General features: G+C 43.1%; 1 protein-coding gene across 3 annotated transcripts in view; it reads left to right on the top strand.

Moving 5' to 3' along the window:
* Positions 1 to 21,197, top strand: part of LOC147463726 (uncharacterized) — a 37,195-nt gene extending 15,998 nt beyond the window's left edge. For all 3 annotated transcript variants that reach the window (XM_086490463.1, XM_086490471.1, XM_086490453.1), the window contains 2 exons: positions 14,546 to 14,839; positions 20,800 to 21,197. In XM_086490463.1, the coding sequence (XP_086346589.1) occupies positions 14,546 to 14,839; positions 20,800 to 20,913 (408 nt within the window). In that variant the 3' untranslated portion in view covers positions 20,914 to 21,197. The remainder of the gene's footprint in view (positions 1 to 14,545; positions 14,840 to 20,799) is intronic.
* Positions 21,198 to 22,603: the final 1,406 nt, after the last annotated feature.

The following is a 22,603-nucleotide window of genomic DNA, read 5'->3' as shown; positions in this document are numbered from 1 at the left end:
CGGTCATGAAGGGATCTCCAAAAGGAGAAATCTACAAAAATGGTAAAATTGGAGCAACCGAAGTCCAAATCAGGAAATTTGCGAGCCTAAACCGCATCTCGCAAAAAGTTATGGCCACAGGTAAAAGATGGGAAAATTTGGTGTCGGAGTCTCGATTACATATAGAGAGACTAGGCTAGAAATCCCTCATTTGAGTCATTTTCCATAGTGAGAGAGAGAGAGCTCCCTACGGCAGTTGAGAATTCCAGGAGCTCATCCATCGCGCACGGTCGCCAGATCGACATCAGATATGAGAGGTATGCTCGTCAACATTGACTCTAAGTGTTGTTTACTTCAGTTAGTCGCAAAACCTAGCCGGCATCACAATCACAGCCTGTGCACACATACGGTAGAATGGTTGTTAGGGAGACCTAGAGGCCACCAAATGGGACCAAAAGTGAAAGGCACAATGCTAATAGCTTAGGGATCGAGCCTATGACCTCGGTAAGCGTGAAGGAAGCCGCTCAGAAAACCCTAATTTAGCAGGACCTGCAAATGGGCGACAAAACCAAGGTGATTGGAAATGAGCCAAAATTCATAGACAGCAAGCCAATGACCCGACAAACCGACTGAAGGGTTAGTTTACGAAAAAGTTCGTCAAAACGGAGCCTAAAGTCCCTATCTGACAAAACCGCACAAAGCGTCACGATACTCTAACGGGCCGACCAAGTGACAAAATTACACCAAATTCAACAAGGAACATCCAAAGGAGGTCAACTACGAGATGGAATGTGTCCACTCAGGAAAAAAAGTTCTTCCACTAGGGCAAATGTCGGCAACAGGCCAGAAAGACGTCCAAATGGTCGTTCTTGGTGTTTCAAACACCAAAACAACAACCGACTGCCTGGATGGAAGGTCAAAAGGAAGTAGAAGACAACCGGAATCATACAAAGACCAAAAGGAACCGCGACTATCACCTAAGTGGTCTACTTCGACTTCAGGACCAGCTAAGTGCTGCAAACAGGGAGTATATTCTGCTAAATTGATTAAAACTTGATGTGTATGTCTAGGAGGGCCTATTAACACCATGAATGTCAACTAACATCAAAAAATTGGTAAAAATGACAAAGTGCCCAGTCTATTGTGATAGACTTGAACTTGCACTTAGATAAGGGAAACTTTGACTTTGGCTTCATGAGGGGTGCTAACAAGGAATGTTAACCACCAATATCAAGTTAAAGTGCCAGAAAAATCTATTTTGGCCAAAAAGCTCAGTCTATCGCGATAGACTTGATGCAACAATTTTTGGGGGGAAGGACTTTTCAAATTTTTATAAGCTAGACTTGGGGAAGCAAATGAAGGCAATACACCAAATTTGGTGCCAAGATGGACTCATATAGCAAGTTGAGAAAGACATGCAGACAACTCAGAGTCAGAACAGAAATTCTCAAGGGCAGACAGGTAAAATTTACATATAAGGGGTCAAGAAACCTTGCATCAACTGGGAGAAGGCAGACAGATAGTCACAAAGCCAGAAAATGACAAACTGGCACTAAGTCCCAGTCTGTCGCGATAGACCAAGCAGAGGGATATTGGACCATCTTATCAAAAATTTGAATTAGCAGTTGTCTTCAACATGATGCAAGATGACCACCTACTAAGTTTGAGCCCAAAACAACACAAAATGAAGGAGATAGACCAATATCTCTCTGAAGGGAATCTAGAAAATTGGGAGTTGATCCAAAAAGGGGTCACTTGACATTCATTTGAGGTGAAAAGGGGATCAAACCATGTGCAAGGTATGGGAAACCAAGTGGTGGAGTCACAATTGCAAAAAAAGACCCAGATAAAAAAAATGCCAGTCTATCGCGATAGACTAAGAAAAAGTAGCAAAGGGACAGATTTTGAGCTTTGGCTTATGGAGTGGCCTTACATGCCATGAGAGAATACACCACACAAAGTTTCAAGGCATTGGGACTTGTTCTCCTTCACCAACAACATCAATTTAAAGCCGCCAAAGTCGCACAATGGAAGAACTTGTCTATCTGCTAACATTTTATCTTAACTAATCTTGGGATTAAGAAGGCTCATCTAGATGCATGATTAAGTGGTAATCAATTTAGGAGAGTAGTACTATGTTTGTGCATTAATTGATAATTGTGATGACAAGATCTATGGAGGCTTCTCAGGGAAAAAGAAAAGGCAAGAACCTAGCAACGGAAGGTGCAACACCCTATGCACTTCTACCCAATTCTTTAAAGCCAGCAGCCACATGGATACCTGCAGATGTGCAACAAGCAGCGGCCTTTTAGATATATCAAGGTTCATATGTGGATGACAAAAGAAACTTAGTGGATACGGTGATGATTCCCAAGGAGGCAGAGAATTACTTGAAAAGATCACCGCAAAGGTCATGGCTCAAAAAAGTCGGCTTGTGGAACTTTGTATCACTACCACCAGTAGGGATAGATTTCAAGAGGGTACAGCATCTAATAGAGACTATCCAAGAAGATGGAACTTGCAGAGTGGCAGGCATGGATAATGAAGTGATGGAGATCCAGATCACCAAAGAGATCATCAAAGAGGCATTGAAATTGTCAGATCAAGGAGCAAACATGAGAGAAAGAAGGAAAAATCTCACAGTTTACTTGCAAAAGTCCAAACTACCTTCTTTCTTACTCATAGCAAACCCAGAAGTAAGAGAGCTGACACAGATCTACAGTCAGTGTTTGTTGAGCTACAGCAAAAGGCCGCCAAGATACACTACACCGCACAGGAGCATCTCAACCACATTGACATGGGCTATGGGAATGACCCGTGAGTTCTACATAGATCATGCGTCATATCTGTTTGAAGAAATGACAAAGCTAAGGCTAGACAGACCCAATTACATTGCAGGAGGAGAAGTCCTAACCAGAGTAATATACCATGCCATAGGCGCGGCAGATCAGTTGCCACCTGCCCCTCATCAGAACGACTGGATGGTATTAAGGGAAAATAGCGAAGACGGATCACAAAGGAAAGTACCGGTATCTATTAATACCATTGGAGGACGCAAGCTAGAAAGAGTGACAAGAAGTACACAAGAAAAGATGGCTGAAGAAAAAAGAACTGAAGATGAAGAAGCCCGACTAAAGAAGCGAAAAGCGGAAATGGAAAACAACACCAGGTTGTAGAAGATAGCAAAGATGGAAAGGATGCTAGAAGGGTTTGCTCTAGAAAGATCTCTACGAGGCGATGTAGGTGCCACTTGGAAACCGTCTAGTAGCACTTTCACACTTAGAACGAAGAATAGAAACAACCCAGCTTTTGAGCTGGACTGGTTCGAGAAATACATCCAAGAAAGAAATGCGAGGGATGAGCCAGAACTGCTACTAGAAGAGGAGGATCTCCAAACTTTGAGAATTCAGCTGAGGCCGACTTCACGTGATCAAGAGACACCGCCGCCATCTCCAAGGCCAGATACAAGTGAGAGGCAATCTAGCCCACCTGCTGAATCTACTTCGCATTCAGAAAGCTCACATCGAGATGACAGAGTTCACACACCGCCCAGTGAACAGGAAGAAGAAGAAGGAACAGATAGACGCCAAAACACTGGAACCATATCACAAAGTGATAAAGGCAAGCAAAAGGTGGTGGATCAGTCTAAAGATAAAGCTTCCTCCTCTCAAGAAATTGAGTTGGAAGCTACTATTGATGAAGATTTGCAGTCAATGGAGACAATACTAAACCGAACAAGACTGCACAGTCAATGGTTAGCTGATCAGAACCAGTCCAACAAAATGAAGCTACAAAAAAGTGATGAGGAAGTTCAGAGACTGCAAGAGCAAAGGGAAGACACTCTAAAGCTGATCAACATCAGAGATACTGAAATATTGGGGCTCAAAGGCACAGTAAATCTTCTCAAGGACAATTTACAGGAATCGGAAGACTTCAATGCCATATGTGAAGATACAATAAACGTGTTCCTTGAAGATGCCAGTGAAAGAGACGAACAAATAACAGTTGGAAAAGGAAAAGCAAGATGCGCTAGAGGCCATCACAAGTTTGCAAGTCGTCATCGAAATTGAAGTCAAAGATTTAAGAGCAGTAACAGATATCCAAGCAAGAGAAATCGAACGCGCTAAAAAGCAAAAAACGTCGCTACCAACAACACCAGTAGTCCATCCAGAAGAAGAAGTGGCTGCACTAAAGAGGGAGCTGGAGTTAGAAAGAAAACAACATGCCCTAGGGAGGTCCAATGAGGGGGTAGCATGAGCAAATAGCAAGAGGGGTCGACCAAGAGAGAGAGGAGGCTGATTTTTGCAAGGCATTATCACACACACTCACACAATCTCATGTGTGAAGCAAAGAAGACTCTCTCTCTCTCTCCTTCTCAAGCTTTAATGGAAAGCTTATCACCTACTTCAAGCTTGTGAGAAGGGAGGCCTACACCAACAACTCTTGGCTTTGTGATGCAAATCCAACCAAGAGCCAAGCTTCAATGCATGCTCATCTCCTCTACCATGCTAATTACTAAGCTAAGCTATGCTAATATGAGTGATTATGTGAGGAGATGTACATCTTTCTCGTAAGAATACTCCTTCTTCCTCTCAATCTACTCTCATACCCTGCTAGCTCTACCATCTTCGAAGGTGTGTGAGGTCTTGGGTCTGAGATCGGGGAGAATTAATGTTGTGTTTGATAAGTGTTTTGCTTCGTGCATGAAGCTTTCATCTTCATTGCACTAGCTAGTCTTGAAGGAACACAAAGAATTGTATTGTACAATGTCTTTCTTGATGGGAGAAACCATAATACAAAGCCTTTTGGAGGGGGGACCGGCTCCATGCAAATCCGGTCCTCAACTATTGTCAATAGCTTAATTTCTCTCTCTTTTGAAAGTATTGTTCATGCTATCTAACTAGGTGTTATGCTTTTTGTTGCTCTCTCCACCCAAGCACTCTTGTAATTCTCATTAGGAATCTATTCTAATGAAATGCCCACTATGTTCATGCTAATTTCCGCTACACACAAGTTTTTGGGCCATTAAATGTTACATGGTCCCTCCTAAAAGCTAGCACCAAAGGCCACCAACGTAGTTTGTGGAAATCCGTACAGCTACCATGTGAGCAGTCAATGCAAAATGTGAGTGTCCGTACAACTTCCATGTCATCAGCTCTCTATGCAATAATTCGTGTGAGTGTGTGCCTACTTTAATTTAAGCCCCATCGAACGAGGGTACCATAAGTTGCTGGGGGTTAGGATTTTAATCCTAACCCTAATTTAATAATTGGGCCACTCGACAAGACTTTGTAAGTTGGTAACCCTTCTGCTTCTTCTGCTTCTGTTAGGGTTTAGGCCCCTTGGCCGGGATCTGCAGGTTGGCTAGGGTTAGGTTTGGAGAGCCCTAACCCTTTGGGTCTTCAATGGCTTGAACGTTAGTAGTTTGTGACATCCCCGCTTCTTGAAAGAAGAGTAATCATCTGTGTTTATATGTGCAAAACAACTCAAGATAGATAAAAAATATCTGAGGGTCATTTAGATTTTTCATTCCATATCAAAGCTCTTGATATTCTGGCGTAGCAAAATTAGCCATCACACCCAGACTGCGCTGATCTGTAACGGATGTCTCAATGCACTAAAGTTACATACCTACGCAATCTCACTCAAGTGGCACATCACAATGTAACACAAATGCTTACATATGCATGCTACAAGACACAACAAACAACACTGTTGAGCACTTCTTGTAGACAAACGGTCTTATGAAGGCTAATGAAGATTAGTGGAGCTCTAATACCACGTGGAAACTTTTCTCTTAACCTTAACACTAATAAAAAGATAACTGAAAGAGATAAGACAAAAATGATAAAGATTGAGACAAATACTCGAATAGGACATCTCGAGACTGAATTCACTACTGAATAGAAGTGAAAGAGTACAACTTGTTTACATGCAACATGAGAGATGAAGTAGGTGTGATTTAGGACTACTTTTAGGTGACTATGATCTAGAAGTAGATCCCACTGATCTAGGGTATGTGACTAAAGTAGGTGAATGTAACTAGATCTAAATCTAGGTGAATCTAATCCACCATTACATTCCAACAACTTATAGTGACAACCTACTTAGAAGATCTTGCTTTGGCAGATATGCTACGAGCCGGCTCTACTTATTCTCGTATATGTTTACCTTTTTATCATTTTACCTTAGTTGTTTTACTACACATTTGGATCATATGACAATTATGTAGTTTTTGGTCTCACAAGTCTTTTAGGCTCTTTGTAGACGTAAAGCAACATTTTATTTATTCCTTTGTCTCTCTCTCTTTCTCTTTCTCGCTCTCTCGCATAAAAAGAGAATGTATTCTATTGCTTGAAAAATCGCCTCAAGTACAAAGCATGCTGGTAGGCTGAAAACTAAGAATGCTAAGACAGCTTAGCCACAAGGGCATATGTAAAAGACTTTAAGAACTAAAAAAGGCTAGGGGGAAAACCTTTGCTAAAAAGACAAGAAGTGTTCTGGCCACTTACATGGGAAAGAGGACTTTTAACAAGATAGACACCTCAAATCAACGGCACACCACACTTGACGATCTCAATGACAACAAGAAGCCGGCAGTGGGTGATGGTAGTAGCTGCTGCCCTAAAGAAACAGCTACCCATATTCTGGGCTAAAAGCCTCCAACCAGTGTCACCTACCATTGGCTCTAATCAAGTAGGAAGGAGCAACTCTAATTGGGAATGAAGGTGAAGAGGCTACTAGTAGAGACCAAGAACCCCACAACCAAACTCCTAAAAGGGTAAAGCACTGGCGTCTTTGAATTGAAACCATTCCACTTGCTCAAGGTGGCTACTGAAAATTGCAAAATGGAGTGCATCTTTGCAAAAAGGCAAGAACAAGAACTCTCTTTAAGACTTACAACAGAACTTGAAACAAACCCTGTTGAAGACTTATTGTAGGACTTAGTAGAGAGAAGATAGAGGACCCATCCCCACACAAAGATGCACATGCACACACAAAGGCATTGATACACCAAAGATAAAAAGCAAACTAAAAATAGGCAAAACAGAAAAGCAAGCATGATATGCACACCCCAAAGATTGGAGATAGAGGGGAGGAGGGAGGAGGGAGAGGCAAGCCTACACACACACACACTTTTCTTTTGTAAATCAATTTGATTAATTTACTAGTGGGAAACCTCAAAGCGAGGAAAACCCACCGAAAGGGTAATGTACAAGGGGAAGAACACATAACTACTCAGCTGTACAGAGTAGCTAGAAACATTCATAGAAAAGCCGATGTATCTCTGCGGTGATATCACCAATTTCCAAAGAAAACCGTAATGATTGCCTAAGGGAAAGCTTGAAGAGTGGGAACGGGTCTGCATGAGTACGATGAAACATGTAAGCATTATGCTGACTCCATAGGGTCCAATAAGCCCAGTATCTGACCCATGTAAAGAAGACCGCAAAACGCTGTAGTGTCGATGAGAAAATGCCAAATACCCAGAACCTTTTGTGAAAAACAACCCCAGGAGTGTCGCATACAGGCCGATTCACGGCGAAGGAAGTCTCTAGTAATGCAACAATCCCACAACAAGTGGCAAACATCCTCTTCTGCATTGGAGCAACGGACGCAAGAGGAGGGGCGAATATGGCGCGGTGCAAAGCTTCTCCATGGACATCAAGCGCAAGCCTTTTTTCTGAGCATGGGTCTGCCACAGATGGGACATGATGTCCGATATAAGAGAATCAAGACAACGACGAGGTCAATGCATCGGCGGCAAAAAGAATTGAACATATGCCAACATGATGCTTTGAACAATTCGCGGACGAACATGCAATGGCCAAGTGGATAACTTCCAGTAGTGCAATTTGACATTCAAACGTTGCATAACCCAATCCACTTTTTGAGAATGAGTGACATTCCATCCAATTGGATAACCCAAATACCTAGTAATCACGTTTGGAGAAATAATCTCACTTGGCTACAATAGGCTGCGCCAATCACAAGAACGAAGAGACAGAAGCTTCGATATACAAAAGTTGACTTTAAGCCCAACCGCAATGCCAAAAAGTTCCAAGGCTTCCATAATCACTTCGACATCAGCCTTGTGATTACGAGGCATGAACAACGAATCATCTGCGTAAGCCTGGCCAACAAAGGTACGACCCGAAGGTAACTGCAAACCATGAAGACGCTCAATAGAAGTCAATTGATCAAAATAAATCAACAGTGGGTGAGTGGCTATAGCATACAATAGAGCACTAAGGGGGCAACCCTGCCCGACTGAACAACCAAGAGGTCAAGATTCTATTAATTCGCCTTCCAAGATTCTCGAAGACGTGCTACATGCATACAAGAAATAAACCACATTGGCGAAATTAGGACCAAACCCTAGGCACCTCATCGTGGCAGCAATGAAATCCCACTGTACAGTGTCAAAGGCCTTTTCAATATCAACTTGCATAACCAGCACATCTTGATGAGTGTACTTAGCATACTCCATTTCAATCATAACATTAGCCAAATTGTCCATAATCTGGCGGCGTGGAATGAAACCATTTTGAGCCTAATTGTAAGGTGTAGTGGAATGAATGTTTGAACTTTGCTCAAGATGAGTGCTCTGATCTATGCTCAAGGTTCCTTTTATTCCTATGGAAGGGAGAGCCTTCCGTTCTTAATGAGAGAGTGCAATGGACACAAACAAAGTGAATGGACACTGTGCGTGAAAGTGTACGAGACTGAGAGATAGAGAGAGAAGAGAATAAGACACCAGAGACTTTGTAAAACCCTTCTCCGAAGGCCCCACTCTCGTTGGCGAGAGTGGTCTACTATTGATTGCACAAACTGGTATAAAGTGGATGCACGAGAACTGATGCAAGTCTAGGCTATGTCGATGTCGACGACGAGGATGACGAGACCGACTCTATGGCTGAAAACTGATGCACTTGCTCTGCTGTCCAAAAATGCCAATGGGCTAAAATCTGCTACTGCAAAAACGCAAGTAAAACGTTGTTTTGCTGCAGATTTTTCGTGCCTTCGGCTGCCCCTAAAAACGCTGATTTGCAGCCCTTTGAAGTCCTCCAAAAACGCTATTTTGGCTGGTCTTTAATTGCTGAAATCTTGAGGCTTTAATCACTGACTTGGTGATGCTGAAAACGCTAGGGAAAGGGGGGCGATGTTGGTTTGCTGAAAAAACGCCAAGGGTTGGGCGTTGTGGCGATGATGTCTTTGATGAAAACGTCAGGTGCTGGGGTCTTATGGCGACGAGGCTATTGCTGAAAACGCTAGGGGTGCTGGAGGTCTTGCTTGGAGGAAATTGCCACCAAGGGGAGAAATGTCTTGCTTGAGAGAGAGAGGTGGAGCCTGTTGCCTGTGGCCTGTGTTCTCCTTGCTCTTCTGCCAATTAGTGCTAGCCTTGGTTTGCTTATATATTATCTTACCCAATTTGCCCTACTCAGTTTCCCAACAAAAGTCACTTAATTTAATAAGTGAAAAATGTCAAAAAAAGAAAAAATAGGTTAAATGCACTGGAAAATTCCCTTGAAGGATTCTGATGGGAATGCTTATGATCATGTTGTGTGCAACCAGAGGATATGCATCTACACTAAGTGCCTGGGCATGCACGGTCTGCGAATAGACTCACAAAAAGTGCCAGAACACTTGCTAATCTAGAATGACTGGACTGACAGAACCCTTGTTATAAAGTAGCTTGTCTACGGACACATAGGGTTGGATGTGTCACGTGACATTCCCTCCTTTTAAAGTGAGGTACTGGTACCGAGCTTCATGGCTTCCTTGTAGTTTGCCAACAACTCTGGATAGTCCTTGAAAAACTCTTCGTCGACCCACACCGCTTCGTGGGTCCCTCGATCCTTTGACTTCAAAAAGTAATTATTTACTTGCTTCTTCGAACCATGTCGAAACCGATGCAACAACACTTGCTCCGGCTCCATGACTTCAGCTTCATCGATGATCTCCGGTTCTTCTTCTTTCGAAATGTCCTTTGGAGGTGTTTCCTAAAACACTTTCAACCAAGAAACATGGAAAACGTTGTGCATTGACCATGAGTTAGGCAACTGCAATTTCATTGAAACCTCATTTATCGTTTTAATGATTGGAAATGGACCATACGTACGAAAAGACAACTTGGGATACTTCTTTCCAACTTGCTGAAGATGTTGCTTCATGATTCTTAAATACACCCAATCCCCTTCCTTGATCGAAACATCCTAACGATGCTTATTAGCCTGCAGTGAATAAGATTCCTGAGCCTTGCTTAGCCGAAGCTTCACACTCTTAGAGATCTCATCTAATGACTGACTTTCAGCATTGGCATCAAACATTTGACCGACCGAGTGAGTCAAAAGTGACTGGAATGGACGGCTAAAAGCTGCCTCATACGGAGTTCGATCAATGACAGAAGAAAAAGAGTCATTCAAAATAGCCTTAACCAATGGGAGATAGAGCTCCCACTAAGACTGTTGATCATGCACATATGACTTTAACACAGTAGATCCTCGCCGCACGGTCAGATCCAGTGCAGTTTGCAGATTCAGCCCGGAAAACACAGATTTCAGCATTTGCATTTTCAGCGCATCGTCGTAATAGACATGTCACCAACGTAGAGTCAGAATTCAATAGATAAAGATTTGCAGATTTCAGCCCCCGTCTGTCGTCGTCCTCATCGTTGTCGACATCGTCGGCAAGTCCAAAGCATTGTAGAGATTTGTGCAATCAATAGTAGACCGCTCTCGCTATGGAGAGTGGGGCCTTCGGAGGAGGGGTTTGACAACTTGTCTGGTGTCGTATTCTTCTCTTTCTATCTCTCAATCTCAACACCTTCACTCACAGTGTGCACCACTTTGTTTGTGTCCATTGCACTCTCTCACTAAAGGAACGGAAGGCTCTCCCTTCCGTAAGTAAAAGGAACCCTTGAGCACAGCTCGGAGCACTCATCTTGAGCAAAGTTCAACATTCACTTCAGCTGCACCTTACATATAGGTAATGTATTTAATGTGACTGTGCATTAGAAATCATATGTACAACGGCAAGAAACACATGGATCAAGTCGAGATGTCCATATGGACATCTCCATCCACCACATCTATGCCAAAACTCATCCGTTGAGTGAAAGAAGGAGACTTGTCCATAAGATTTGCCTGAGAGGTGGAAGCCTCACCCAAAAGCACATCCTTATAAGAATGCATTGCTTTTTCTCAGGCATCAATCAACGTGCAATTGTCATTGTAGGGAAGCTGCTTAAACGATACATTCTTGTTTGCATTAACCAGAGGAACATAATTACGGGAGGAAGTTGGAGCACGAATTTTCACTGTCTTTTTAGGCACCGCCCATGAGCTCACATTATCCGATGCAACATTTTTGCCTTTCCCTGCATTTACATTCCCAACATCAGCAGACTAATTTTGTTTTTCCCTTTGTCTACATTGGGGATCACCTTCATAGTAGAAACTCCATTCAATTTAGCTTCACCAACAGATTTGCCTATAGGGGCAAGGGCAAAAGCAGGAACAACCAAAGAGGGGGTTGTAGAACTGGTTCAGGACATTCAGATTGCATCTGACCAAATCTCCACATCGGAAACAGGAGTTTGCAAATTTGCCCGATTTGAGTTTAAAAGGACGCTTGCCAACCCATGGATCCCCTGAATCCACCATAATTCCATCCGGGATATGCTTGTCCGTATCCCAAAGAATGCAAAACCTATTGGTATTCGCATCCAATTTCGGAGGGCAAATTACCTTGCCAAGCTGAGTAGCCAGCAACGGAAGAAAATGCCTCCACGTGCGAGGGAAATCAACAATTTCCACCCACACAGGACATTTGTGACGAATAAGGCTTTGATAGTCCTTCGTAAGTGCCCACGGTAGAACATGAGTCGTCTGCGTGCCAAAAAAGAGTGGAGACATCTCCAGCAAAAGGTTTCTAGCTTCAGCGTCTACCAGTAAAACCTCATAGAAACCCCGAGCACCAAAATAAATGCCTCGGATAGCTTGGCGTTTTAGAAGGAAATCAACCCATTGTCCGACATCCTGCGCAATGAGCATTTTGCCCGGGAAAAACAAGATGACCGCATTCATGGCATATTGCGCGACCGGATCCATAAGGTCCTGTATTGGAATTCGCACCTCAAGGGCAGGTGCCTGACCATTCCATGCTTTCCGGGCCTCTTCAAAGTCTTCATACTGACAACTTTTGATTTCAAAAGCACTCTCTGAGACATTGTCCATGGCTTTACGACGCTTGAAAACACACCGGATTTTTGACACACAACAAGCAAACCACGAGCGAAAACCAAACAAAAGAGTTTTGTCGTATTTTGCTTTGTTGTATCTATTTACAGTGCCCTCAGAAATATATACATCTCCCATAGAGGACATACATCTCGCAAAATAAATGCCTGAAAAACTGTATACTGTGATGGACTGTTAAGGGTTTGGGGTTTAGACTAAATACTGACTAGGAAGCTGTATACTGTTACTGCCTGGAAAACTGCATACTGTCACTTGCTGCAGATTTTCTAGCGCAATTGTTGTAGCAGGTCGCACAGAGCTGACAGTGGGTGAGCAGGCTCAAGGCAGCAGGGGCGGATCACCTGGAGGCCTGGGATAGTTGCACAGAGCAGCTGGGAAGTGGCGAGCTTCGACTCTGACACGCTGTTGTAAACATCTGACGTAGGCAACGAATAGCCCTTCCCTCACGCGCGCATAGACCCCATCAGCAACACGAAACGCAGAGGGGATCACACACACACACACACACACACACACACACACACACACACACACACACACACACACACACACACACACACACACACTCACTCACTCACTCTGGCGAGGGCGCAGAGAACAGCTGTGGCGCGCAGGAGATCCATGCGATAGAGGATGGTAATACACACACACACTCACTCAAACCCACACACACATAACCAACCTACCAACACCCCCACCCCCTCTCCCACGAAGACAAGGTGAGCTCTAGAGTCCATTCACACAACCAATACACAGCCCATGGCCCTCGAAGACAAGGTGAGCTCCATTCACACAACCAATACACGCCCGGACCACCACACACACTCAAGAGCTCACCTCCCCCTCCCCCTACTCATAAACCTGCACACATACTCTCATGAAATGCACACAACTCGCAAGCAAGCCACATGCAACAAAGAAGCATGCAAACAACAAACATAGAGGGCAGAGAAAGGGAACGGTTTTGAGGGGGTGGGTCACCTACACAATGGTAGTAGAAGGTTGGCGGCATTATCAACTCCAAGGTGAGAAGCAACAGTAGACACAAGGCAGCGCGGCCATCTACCGAACGAGGCTTGCACAAGGGGGCCGGTGGAGACAGCTGATGGAGCCCTTGTGCAGGGAGAACTGCGAGCACTTAATTGGCAAGCGGCGACAACAACAACAACAACAAAAAGGAGCTGATTTCTAATTCTTGGAAATCTCAAGGAATGCCCAAATGGTGAGGAGGATTTGGGTAGGACACAATCTAACCCTACCCCCTGATGCCACCCCAACTGGAGCTTCTGTTTTCTAACATCAACATTGTGAAGAGGAAACAGCAACCCACCTAACAGGTGTAATGGCAAAGAGCCAGTTCTTACGTCGTAACTCTGCAAGGCAGCTTGCAAAAGTAAGAATTTTGCATTACCTGTTGTTGCACAAGGGCAAGAGTCCAAGGACACACTCAAACCACCATTTGTTCATAACTTAAGTACCTATGCTCCAACTTCCTAAGTTTTGACAGTTTTTATGGAATTAAAATTGAGAATTGTAACGAGAACTCCAATCAAGAACAGAGAATTTAGCTGTATCAAAAGCCACAGACACCATATTATTTTTAGCCATAACATTGTGCGACTTGATTTAGATAAGAAAGCAAGATCACATCAGGGGGATAAGAGTGATAGAGGGGAACTTCTACCAAAATATACAAAACATACATAAACCCATATCTATTCAAGTTTTTTCTTATAACTTTTTTGCTATGGAAGGTGATCAAAACCTTTTGCAAAGAAATTCATCCATACTTAATAAACGGAGGGAGAGACCCACATATCCATGCCTAGTGCAATGACATCCATAATGAGTACAATGAGTCTTCTTTGTAGCTTCAGAAACTTTATGGACTTTAAATTGAGAACATTAATAGAACTGAAATGAAGAACAAAGAATTTGAGCTTTGTCAGAGGCCAAAAATACCAATTTTCTCTTGCCATAGCAATGCATGATTTGATTAAGATTAGAAAGCAAGAGGACATCATGGGGACGAGTGAGAGAGGGGAACTTCTACAAAAATATACAAAATGCACAAAAAAACACCATGTTTGGTCAAGTATCATTTAGTTTCCTTGTTTATGGAATGTGTTCAATACCTTCTGCAGAAAAGAGAGATTTATTATGTATTTATGAATGCAACGAGGTTGATGCTGAGTACAATGAGCCTCCTTTGTAGTTTCTTTGTTGTTGCTTTTTTAGAAGTAGTACTGTTGCTTGAGAACATTTATTGATCTCACTTTGAAGCTTTTGCAATGTTTGGGCAGCTGGGAACTTACCAAGAGACAAGGGACAAGCTGTTGCAGCAGGTGGTGCAATACGAGGATAATTGCGTGAATTTCGAGTGCTTGCTACAGGAAAAGGAGAAAGAGCTGGATGACCTCAACAGAAGATTAAAAGCGGGGCAAATAGGCGCCGACTCCATCATCTTTGAGAAGTTTGAGCTCCTTGGAAAAATCCAAGCAATACAAACGGAGTCAGAGGAGCAAAAGAAGCGCATTGATGAGCTTGTCAGCATCAATGAGGAACTGCTGGAGTTTGCTCAAAGCAAAGAGGACCAGGTGAGAGAGAGAGAGAGAGAGAGAGAGAGAGAGAGAGAGAGAGAGAGAGAGAGAGAGAGAGAGAGAGAGAGAGAGAGAGAGAGAGAGAAATGAAATGAAATGTTATATTAACGCCTTCAAAAGGCCAGAATGACCTATGAGACCAAACTGATACAAAGTGGTGAATCTGTTACAATGTCTGGGTACCTTAGTACTAAAGTACTAGGTGTGAAAAGTGTGAAAGTGAATGTGAAAAACTAAATACAAAGTATTAAATAAACTTCTTAGGAGCATTCTGGGTGTCTGGCTAGAATGCTTTTAATCCTTTGTTGTAGTCTCCTCCAGTGAAGTGTGCTTCTGCCTCTTGGTCTTGGTCGTCTCGATTTCCTAAGCTCAATCGCTCTGTCAATTAGGGTGCCTTTGGTATGAATGTGGGTACTCCTTTGTGTTGGCTGCTGGCCTCCTGCTTCCCCTTCCACTCCTGCTTCACTCGATCCGAAGAAATCTGTGATCTGCCTCTGAGGCTGTAGTGCTCTTTGTCTTCTCATTAGATTATCCCTGTGCCGATGTAGTTCCAGTAGGTACAAGCCTAAGCATCTTTGATCTTGGTATTGCATGATTCTATCTAGAGGTCCAAAGCCTTCTTTAAAGAGGCAGTGAAAACGCCCACGTATCTCGTAGTATACTGTGCAGTGGCATATGTAGTGTAATTCTGTCTCCGGCTCCATTCCGCATAACTTGCAAATTCTGCTTTCAGGTGGGATTCCCCTAAATCTGCCAAATTCAATTTCCAAATGGTGTGAGGATGTACGAATCTGACCAATAGCACATCTCAAACCGTGAGACAGGTGGGTATCCATGTAACTCGGGCGAATCACAAATCCATCTTCAGATAGTTGTAGGAAGTTTTCTTTGTAGTCGGCCATCTTCGAGCCCGGTTCTTGTGTAGGGTCTACCCATGTCCTCTTAGTATCCAACTGTATAAGATCGTGTCGGATGATTTTATTAATCTCCGTTCGTGTACTTGCCAGTGATGGAGCCTCAAGTGAGTATTGGAAGGGGGGTAATCTTTCCATACTGAACCTTTGTCTCTGAAACCACGATGATAGTTGCGCATACCAGCATGATGTATCCCCTTTCATTGCCAATTGTCAAGAGGATTTGAGGGCCAATCTAGTATATCGGCAGTTATTTGTATCCCACAAACCATGCATAAAGGACACTGATATGGTAAGAGCTTCAATTTCTATCGGAGGGGCCGCTAGTTCCGCTCGGGTAATCGCGTGTGGTACGGAGGCCTTGGCTCTAATCAATCGGGAAATCATAGATACCAAAGGTCTCTCCATTGACTTCCAATTATCCTGATCCACAGATGGTCCCCAAATCTAGACCCCATAAAGCATAGCCGAAGCCACCATAGTATCAAAGAGCCACAGTTTTGTTCGTGGTTCCTGAAACTGCACTTGTGAACACATCCTCTCCAACCCTCCCAAGGCCGCAGAGGCTCTAGATAATCTAGCATCCGCTGCTTTCTTAAGAGTAAACTTCGGTCCTGCAAATACCACCCCAAGGTATGTGTATGCATCTGTGCACTCTACTGTATCCTGGCCATATGCAAATGTAGGTGCCGATCTCCTAACCCACTGCGGTGTGGTGTTAAACACCGTAACTTTGGTTTTACCCAAGTTTACCGACAGTCCACTGTCCTCTGCGAATTTATGTAAAGCATCTAGCTGCCTCTGCATTCCATTTGGTGATTTTGCTATCAATACAATATCATCTGCATACAACAACAAAGGGATCCATGACCCTGCAAGTTGAGCACCTCTGTCACCTTCTCTCTCAATGTAATCTGATACCTCATCGATGTACATACCAAATAAAGTAGGGGACAGTGGGCATCCTTGCTTTACTCCAACGGTGGAATGAACAACGTCGGAATCCCCTTCTGGAGTACGTACATAACCAGTTACTGATCCGTATAAGGCCATGATCCCCCAAATAATCTCTTTGGGGACCCCTAACTCTTGCATCCTACGCATCAGTATGGCCCTTGGTACTGTATCAAAAGCTTTCCGAAAATCCACAAAGCAACAATACATCCTTCTCCCGTTTGCTCTTCCTTCCTCAATAATGGCTTTGAGCGTAAGAATATGATCTAAAGTGGAATAATCCCTTCTGAATCGAGCTTGTCCTGTTGCCCTTATGCCCTCATTCTCTACCCATCTACTCAATTTTTGTTCAAGAATGGATGCGTACAGTCGGGTCAAAGTGTGACCTACCATAATGGTACGGTAGTTCCCGGGTATCATAGGATCCCCTGACTTGAAAATAGGTATGATAGTAGATAATTTCCAAGATTCAGGGAATCCTTCACACATGACCCGATTAAACAGACGAGCAAGGACTTCTGAAAGTAGATCCCTGGCATGGATCAGATGTTCTGCTACTAAACCCTCATGATCATATGCTCTTCTTGTCTTCATCTTATCAATGGCTTTTTCCACCATTTCCGTAGTAAAGAAAGTACTAGTAGCAGGGCATGGCTCTAGCGGATCTGGTAATGGAGGCTGTCCAGATACCATATATAATGATGTTACATATTGACCCCAGATCTCAGGAGAAGTGATCGTCGGATGCGGTGAGTGCTCGCGAAATAAGTGCCAGGCCTCATGTGAGTCCTGACTCAAGAAGAGCTGATATAAATCCTTCTCCAGTTTGGCTAAAAATGCCCTTTTCTTGCGACGTACTATACGCCGAAGAGCAATCCGAGACTGCTTATATGTGATGATCCCAAGTGTAAGCTCTTTCTGGACTTGGGTTCTCGTCTCTCTGCATTCCTCATCATACCAACTGTTTTGAGGCGTGTTCCCAGATCCTCTCTTCTGATCAGGTTGAGTATGTGGGTATGCCTCTTGTGCTGCTCCATGTAGTATCTGTGTTAATTGAGAAGTAATCTCCTCTACAGTATATACTGGCTCGGCTGCCCACATCCTATTATAGATCTTTTCCACATAGACTGAATCAGTTTCAGGCGTGAAAGTATATCTTGTGTGTGTCTTCTTCCTTTGTACTTGAGAGGCATTGTATTGGAAGGAGATTGATAAGGTCAATAGAGCATGATCCACTGCAATCCCAACCGGCCTTGGTCCCACCATAAAGTCCTTGATACTAGAAATAAAGCTTGGTGAAGTCATGACATAATCCACTGTACTGGCCCCATGCCTGTGCGGGAAGCATGTGAATCCCCTAGATAATGGGAAATTCTCTAGACCATTAAGTATGGCCAAACCATGTATAGTTGCCATCTCCATGAGATGTCTCCCATATTCAGTGTGTTCTTTATCTTGTGAGTTTCTAGTAAGCCCTCTCTGTGATAAATCCACTTCTCGGAGCATTTCCTCAGAAGTATCATAGAATACTGCTTGAGAGTTGGCCGTTCTAGCATTAAAGTCTCCTAAGAGAACGATGTCTCCATCTCTAGAGAACTCCCATATGTCATTATTCAATATGGAGAAAGGGGATTGTCCTTTAGGTGAGGAGTAGACTGAGGTACTCGGAGGGAAGTAGCATATATATATATATATATATATATATATATATATATATATATATATATATATATATATATAGATAGATAGATAGATAGATAGATAGATAGATAGATAGATAGAGAGAGAGAGAGAGAGAGAGAGAGAGAGAGAGAGAGAGAGAGAGAGAGAGAGAGAGAGAGAGAGAGAAATGAAATGAAATGATATATCAACATCTTCAAAAGGCCAAAATGACCTATGAGACCAAGTTGTTACAACATGGTGAATCTGATACCATGTCCGGAATCAAAAAGAATTGAAACAAAATACAACTACTACAAACTGTGACTGTATGGATGTGCCAGCTAATACAAGGTGCCCAATACATTGTGTAGTCCAATGAGAGAAGGGGGGGAGAAGATAGTTATGGTAGAGATCCATCCTCGTCCGCACTATGGCCGTCGAGAGAACTCCATGTCATTATTCAATATGGAGAAAGGGGATTGTCCTTTAGGTGAGGAGTAGACTGAGGTACTCGGAGGGAAGTAGCATATATATGTATATATATATATATATATATATATATATATATATATAGAGAGAGAGAGAGAAGAGAGAGAGAGAGAGAGAGAGAGAGAGAGAGAGAGAGAGAGAGAGAGAGTGGGGAATGGAATGTTTATTAACATCTGCAAAAGGCCTAAAATACCTATGAAACCAATAGAGGTTACATCATCATGATCATATCCCAGCTTGAGAGAGAGAGAGAAATGAAATGAAATGATATATCAACATCTTCAAAAGGCCAAAATGACCTATGAGACCAAGTTGTTACAACATGGTGAATCTGATACCATGTCCGGAATCAAAAAGAATTGAAACAAAATACAACTACTACAAACTGTGACTGTATGGATGTGCCAGCTAATACAAGGTGCCCAATACATTGTGTAGTCCAATGAGAGAAGGGGGGGAGAAGATAGTTATGGCAGAGATCCATCCTCGTCCGCACTATGGCCGTCGAGAAAGTATGGCTCGAATCCTCTGCTGTAGTCTCCGTCTATACTGTGTAGCTCCTCTCCACAATCACGGTCTTCTAGATCTCCCTAGCTCCAATGCTCGGTCTATGAGAATGCCAGTAGTGGTAGTATGAGTGCGGGCAAAGCTCTGCAATGGTGGTTGCTCCTCTGGCTGCTCCTTTGGGTGCCCAATATCTAGTGTAAAGAAATCTGTAATCTGTCTCTGGGACTGTCTCTCTCCGGCTCTCCTCAGTAAAGTGTCTCTATGCCTATGTAACTCAAGTAGATACAGTCCAAGACATCTCTGATCCTCATAACTCATGACCCTAGATAGAGGCCCAAAACCCTCTGTGAATAGACAATGGAAACGGCCTCGTATCTCATAGTACACTGTGCAATGGCATATGTAATGTATCTCTGTCTCTGGCTCTAGATGACATAAGCGGCATATCCTACTATCTGTTGATATCCCTCTGGATCTACCAGTCTCAATCTCGAGCTGATGTGAGGATGTGCGTATTTGGCGAATGGCACAACGCAAACCATGAGAAAGATGTATAGCTAGGTCGAATCACAAACCCGTCCTTCGTGAGGTGGAGAAGATGTTCTCTAGAGAGAGAGAGAGAGAGAGAGAGAGAGAGAGAGAGAGAGAGAGAGAGAGAGAGAGAGAGAGAGAGAAATGAAATGATATATTAACGTCTTCAAAAGGCCAAAATGACCTATGAGACCATCAGATACAAAGTGGCGAATCTAGTACAATGTCTGAAGTATTGAATGTAAAATGTAAAAAATGAAAAATGAAGTGTGAGATGTGAAATGTGAAATGTGTGAGAGAGAGAGAGAGAGTTTTAGGGTCGCAGGAACAATCCCAAGAGACCTCAAAGATCTATCCGACTAGTCTTGAATTCAAGACCTGATACTTCTCAGAGGGAACTGTTATAACCAATCTACCACACTTGGGTGATAGAAAGGTTATTCCAATTTTTTGTTCTTATTCTGTGTGTGTGTGTCCAGAGTATAGACGAGGATGGATTCATCACCCTCGTGTATTGAGCACCCATTGTATCAGTGGCCACACATACCCACACAGTTCCAGCTAGTACCACTTCTAGATTCGTTTTCGTATCTCGTTTGGTTTTTTCAAAACCCAGACATGGTATCAAATTCACCAGTTCGTAACGGATTGGTCTCTCTCTCTCTCTCTCTCTCACACACACACACACACACACACACACACACACACACACAACCGTGAGATTTTTTACATCCTAGGAGCAATCCCAAGAGACCTCAAAGATCTATCTGACGAGTCTTGAACTCAAGATTTGATAACCCGAGGGAACTGGGATAACCAATCTACCACACTTGAGAGAGAGAGAGAGAGAGAGAGAGAGAGAGAGAGAGAGGGGGAGAGCTAAGAGGTATTTGTCAACAGCTGGCATATATGGGCAAGGAATTGGATAGGCTGCAAGCAGGAGAATGCAAAGAAAGGGGAGAGGTAAATAGCCAGGTTGAAGCAAACACGGAAGAAAGCAGCAAAGTGGTCTAGGCGAAATTCCCGCTTTGTGGCTATGATGGCAATGGCAAAGCTGCTCCTGAAGGTAAGGCACCATGTGGCCAGGATTGTAAGACAATGATCAAAGCAACTTGGTATCAGAGTGTGATTTCTAACCTCGGAAGAGGGCTTCAAGTGCATGGGTAGCAAAGACTCATCATCCCTCCCTCCAACTTTAGTGTATACACTTCCTCCCTAACAGTTTTGTAGCAAGTGTACATGTAGCATTGCTTCCACTACCTTCTCTAATAAGAATATCCTTTTGGCTATTAGCCTTATTTAAAGCTCTACATGGTGAAGGCTACTCTTAATTCCAATTTCACTATTGAAAAATGTCTTATCAAGCAAAACATCCTTGGAATTAACATTGTCTTGGGACAATTCAATGTCTTATTGTTTCACCAACCTTCTGTATTATTTCATGAACCCCTCAAAACAAGGTTGGAAGGTTTTGTTGATATTGTAGTTAGTGTATGAGTCGAAAAACATCGGATAAAATTCCAATGCCACGTTCAATACTATTTTGAGAGGGTCACAAATCCGACAATCTCACTGAACTTTGGAGTTGCTTTCTCAGAAATCTAAAAATTTACATTTTCTTTCGGTAGTTGAGTTTTAACATATCTCCACATCCTTATTTATAGAATTTGACATCTTAAAACATAATTCATATTGACAAGTTGAATTTCTATGCCAAGTTATAATAAAAGAGGATTGATTTTGGCTTATATTGATGCAATGTTTTTGCTTTCATAGCTCTTTTTAAGAGAAGTGGTGCAATGATGCAAAGCGAACATACAGTTTAAACTATACTCTTAGGGGGGAATCACACAAGTTTCATCAATGAAGTCTTTTTTCAAATTTTGTATGCCAACAATAATTCCATGTAGATGGACAGTAGAAGGGTATGATTGTATCTAAACAGAAAACTATCAAAACTATATTGCATCTCATTTAAAGCCAATTTTTTTAATGAATGAAACTATACATTATAGCATTGGTACAAGGAGCCTATAATTGTTTTGCTTGCCTAGCTAAGGCTTTTTTGTCCACTTGGCTATTCTAACTTCAAGGCCATCTATACTATATATTAAGGAGACTGGTTTTCCAGTGCCACGTGTCGCAATTTCCTTTATTCGGCTACGATGAGGACAGTGCTCACACGGGGGGCGAGAGAGAGAGAGAGAGAGAGAGAGAGGCGGCCGCCTCTCCACACTAGTTGCTATATGAACGAGGTGAGAGATCTGTCTCACTTTCCAGGTGTGTATTTTTTCAGAGAGTGTGTTGATGGAGCTACCTTTTGTAGAGCTACCTCTTTGCCCACCAACAGTTGAGTAACATGATATTCCGTCCCCAAAGAGTTGGTCTAACAGTAAGGCTTTGGCCTCTCAACCTACGGATTGTAGGTTCAAATCCCCTATTGGATCACACTCTAGAGGGACACCTTGTGCTCACCTGGTGTTCGTTGCTAGGGGTCTTGCCCTTGGACACTCGAGTGCATCCATCCTCCTCCTGGGGTGGGTCACTCCAAGAGGAGGTTCCTAGCTGGTTGCTACTAGTTCTCTCCGTCGTTCCAGCATGTTGCATCAATTTGGTGGCCATGGTGATGCCTATGCATGGCTCTTGCTCGATGGTACGCGGCCCTTGCTTGACCATGTAACATGGCTAATATTTGGAAGGGATA

This window comes from Adiantum capillus-veneris, chromosome 2, assembly GCF_014529385.1.
Source record: "Adiantum capillus-veneris isolate H3 chromosome 2, ASM1452938v2, whole genome shotgun sequence".
NCBI lineage: Eukaryota > Viridiplantae > Streptophyta > Polypodiopsida > Polypodiales > Pteridaceae > Adiantum > Adiantum capillus-veneris.
Note: the sequence above shows the minus strand (reverse complement) of the source record. Positions and strands in the feature narration are given on the sequence as shown.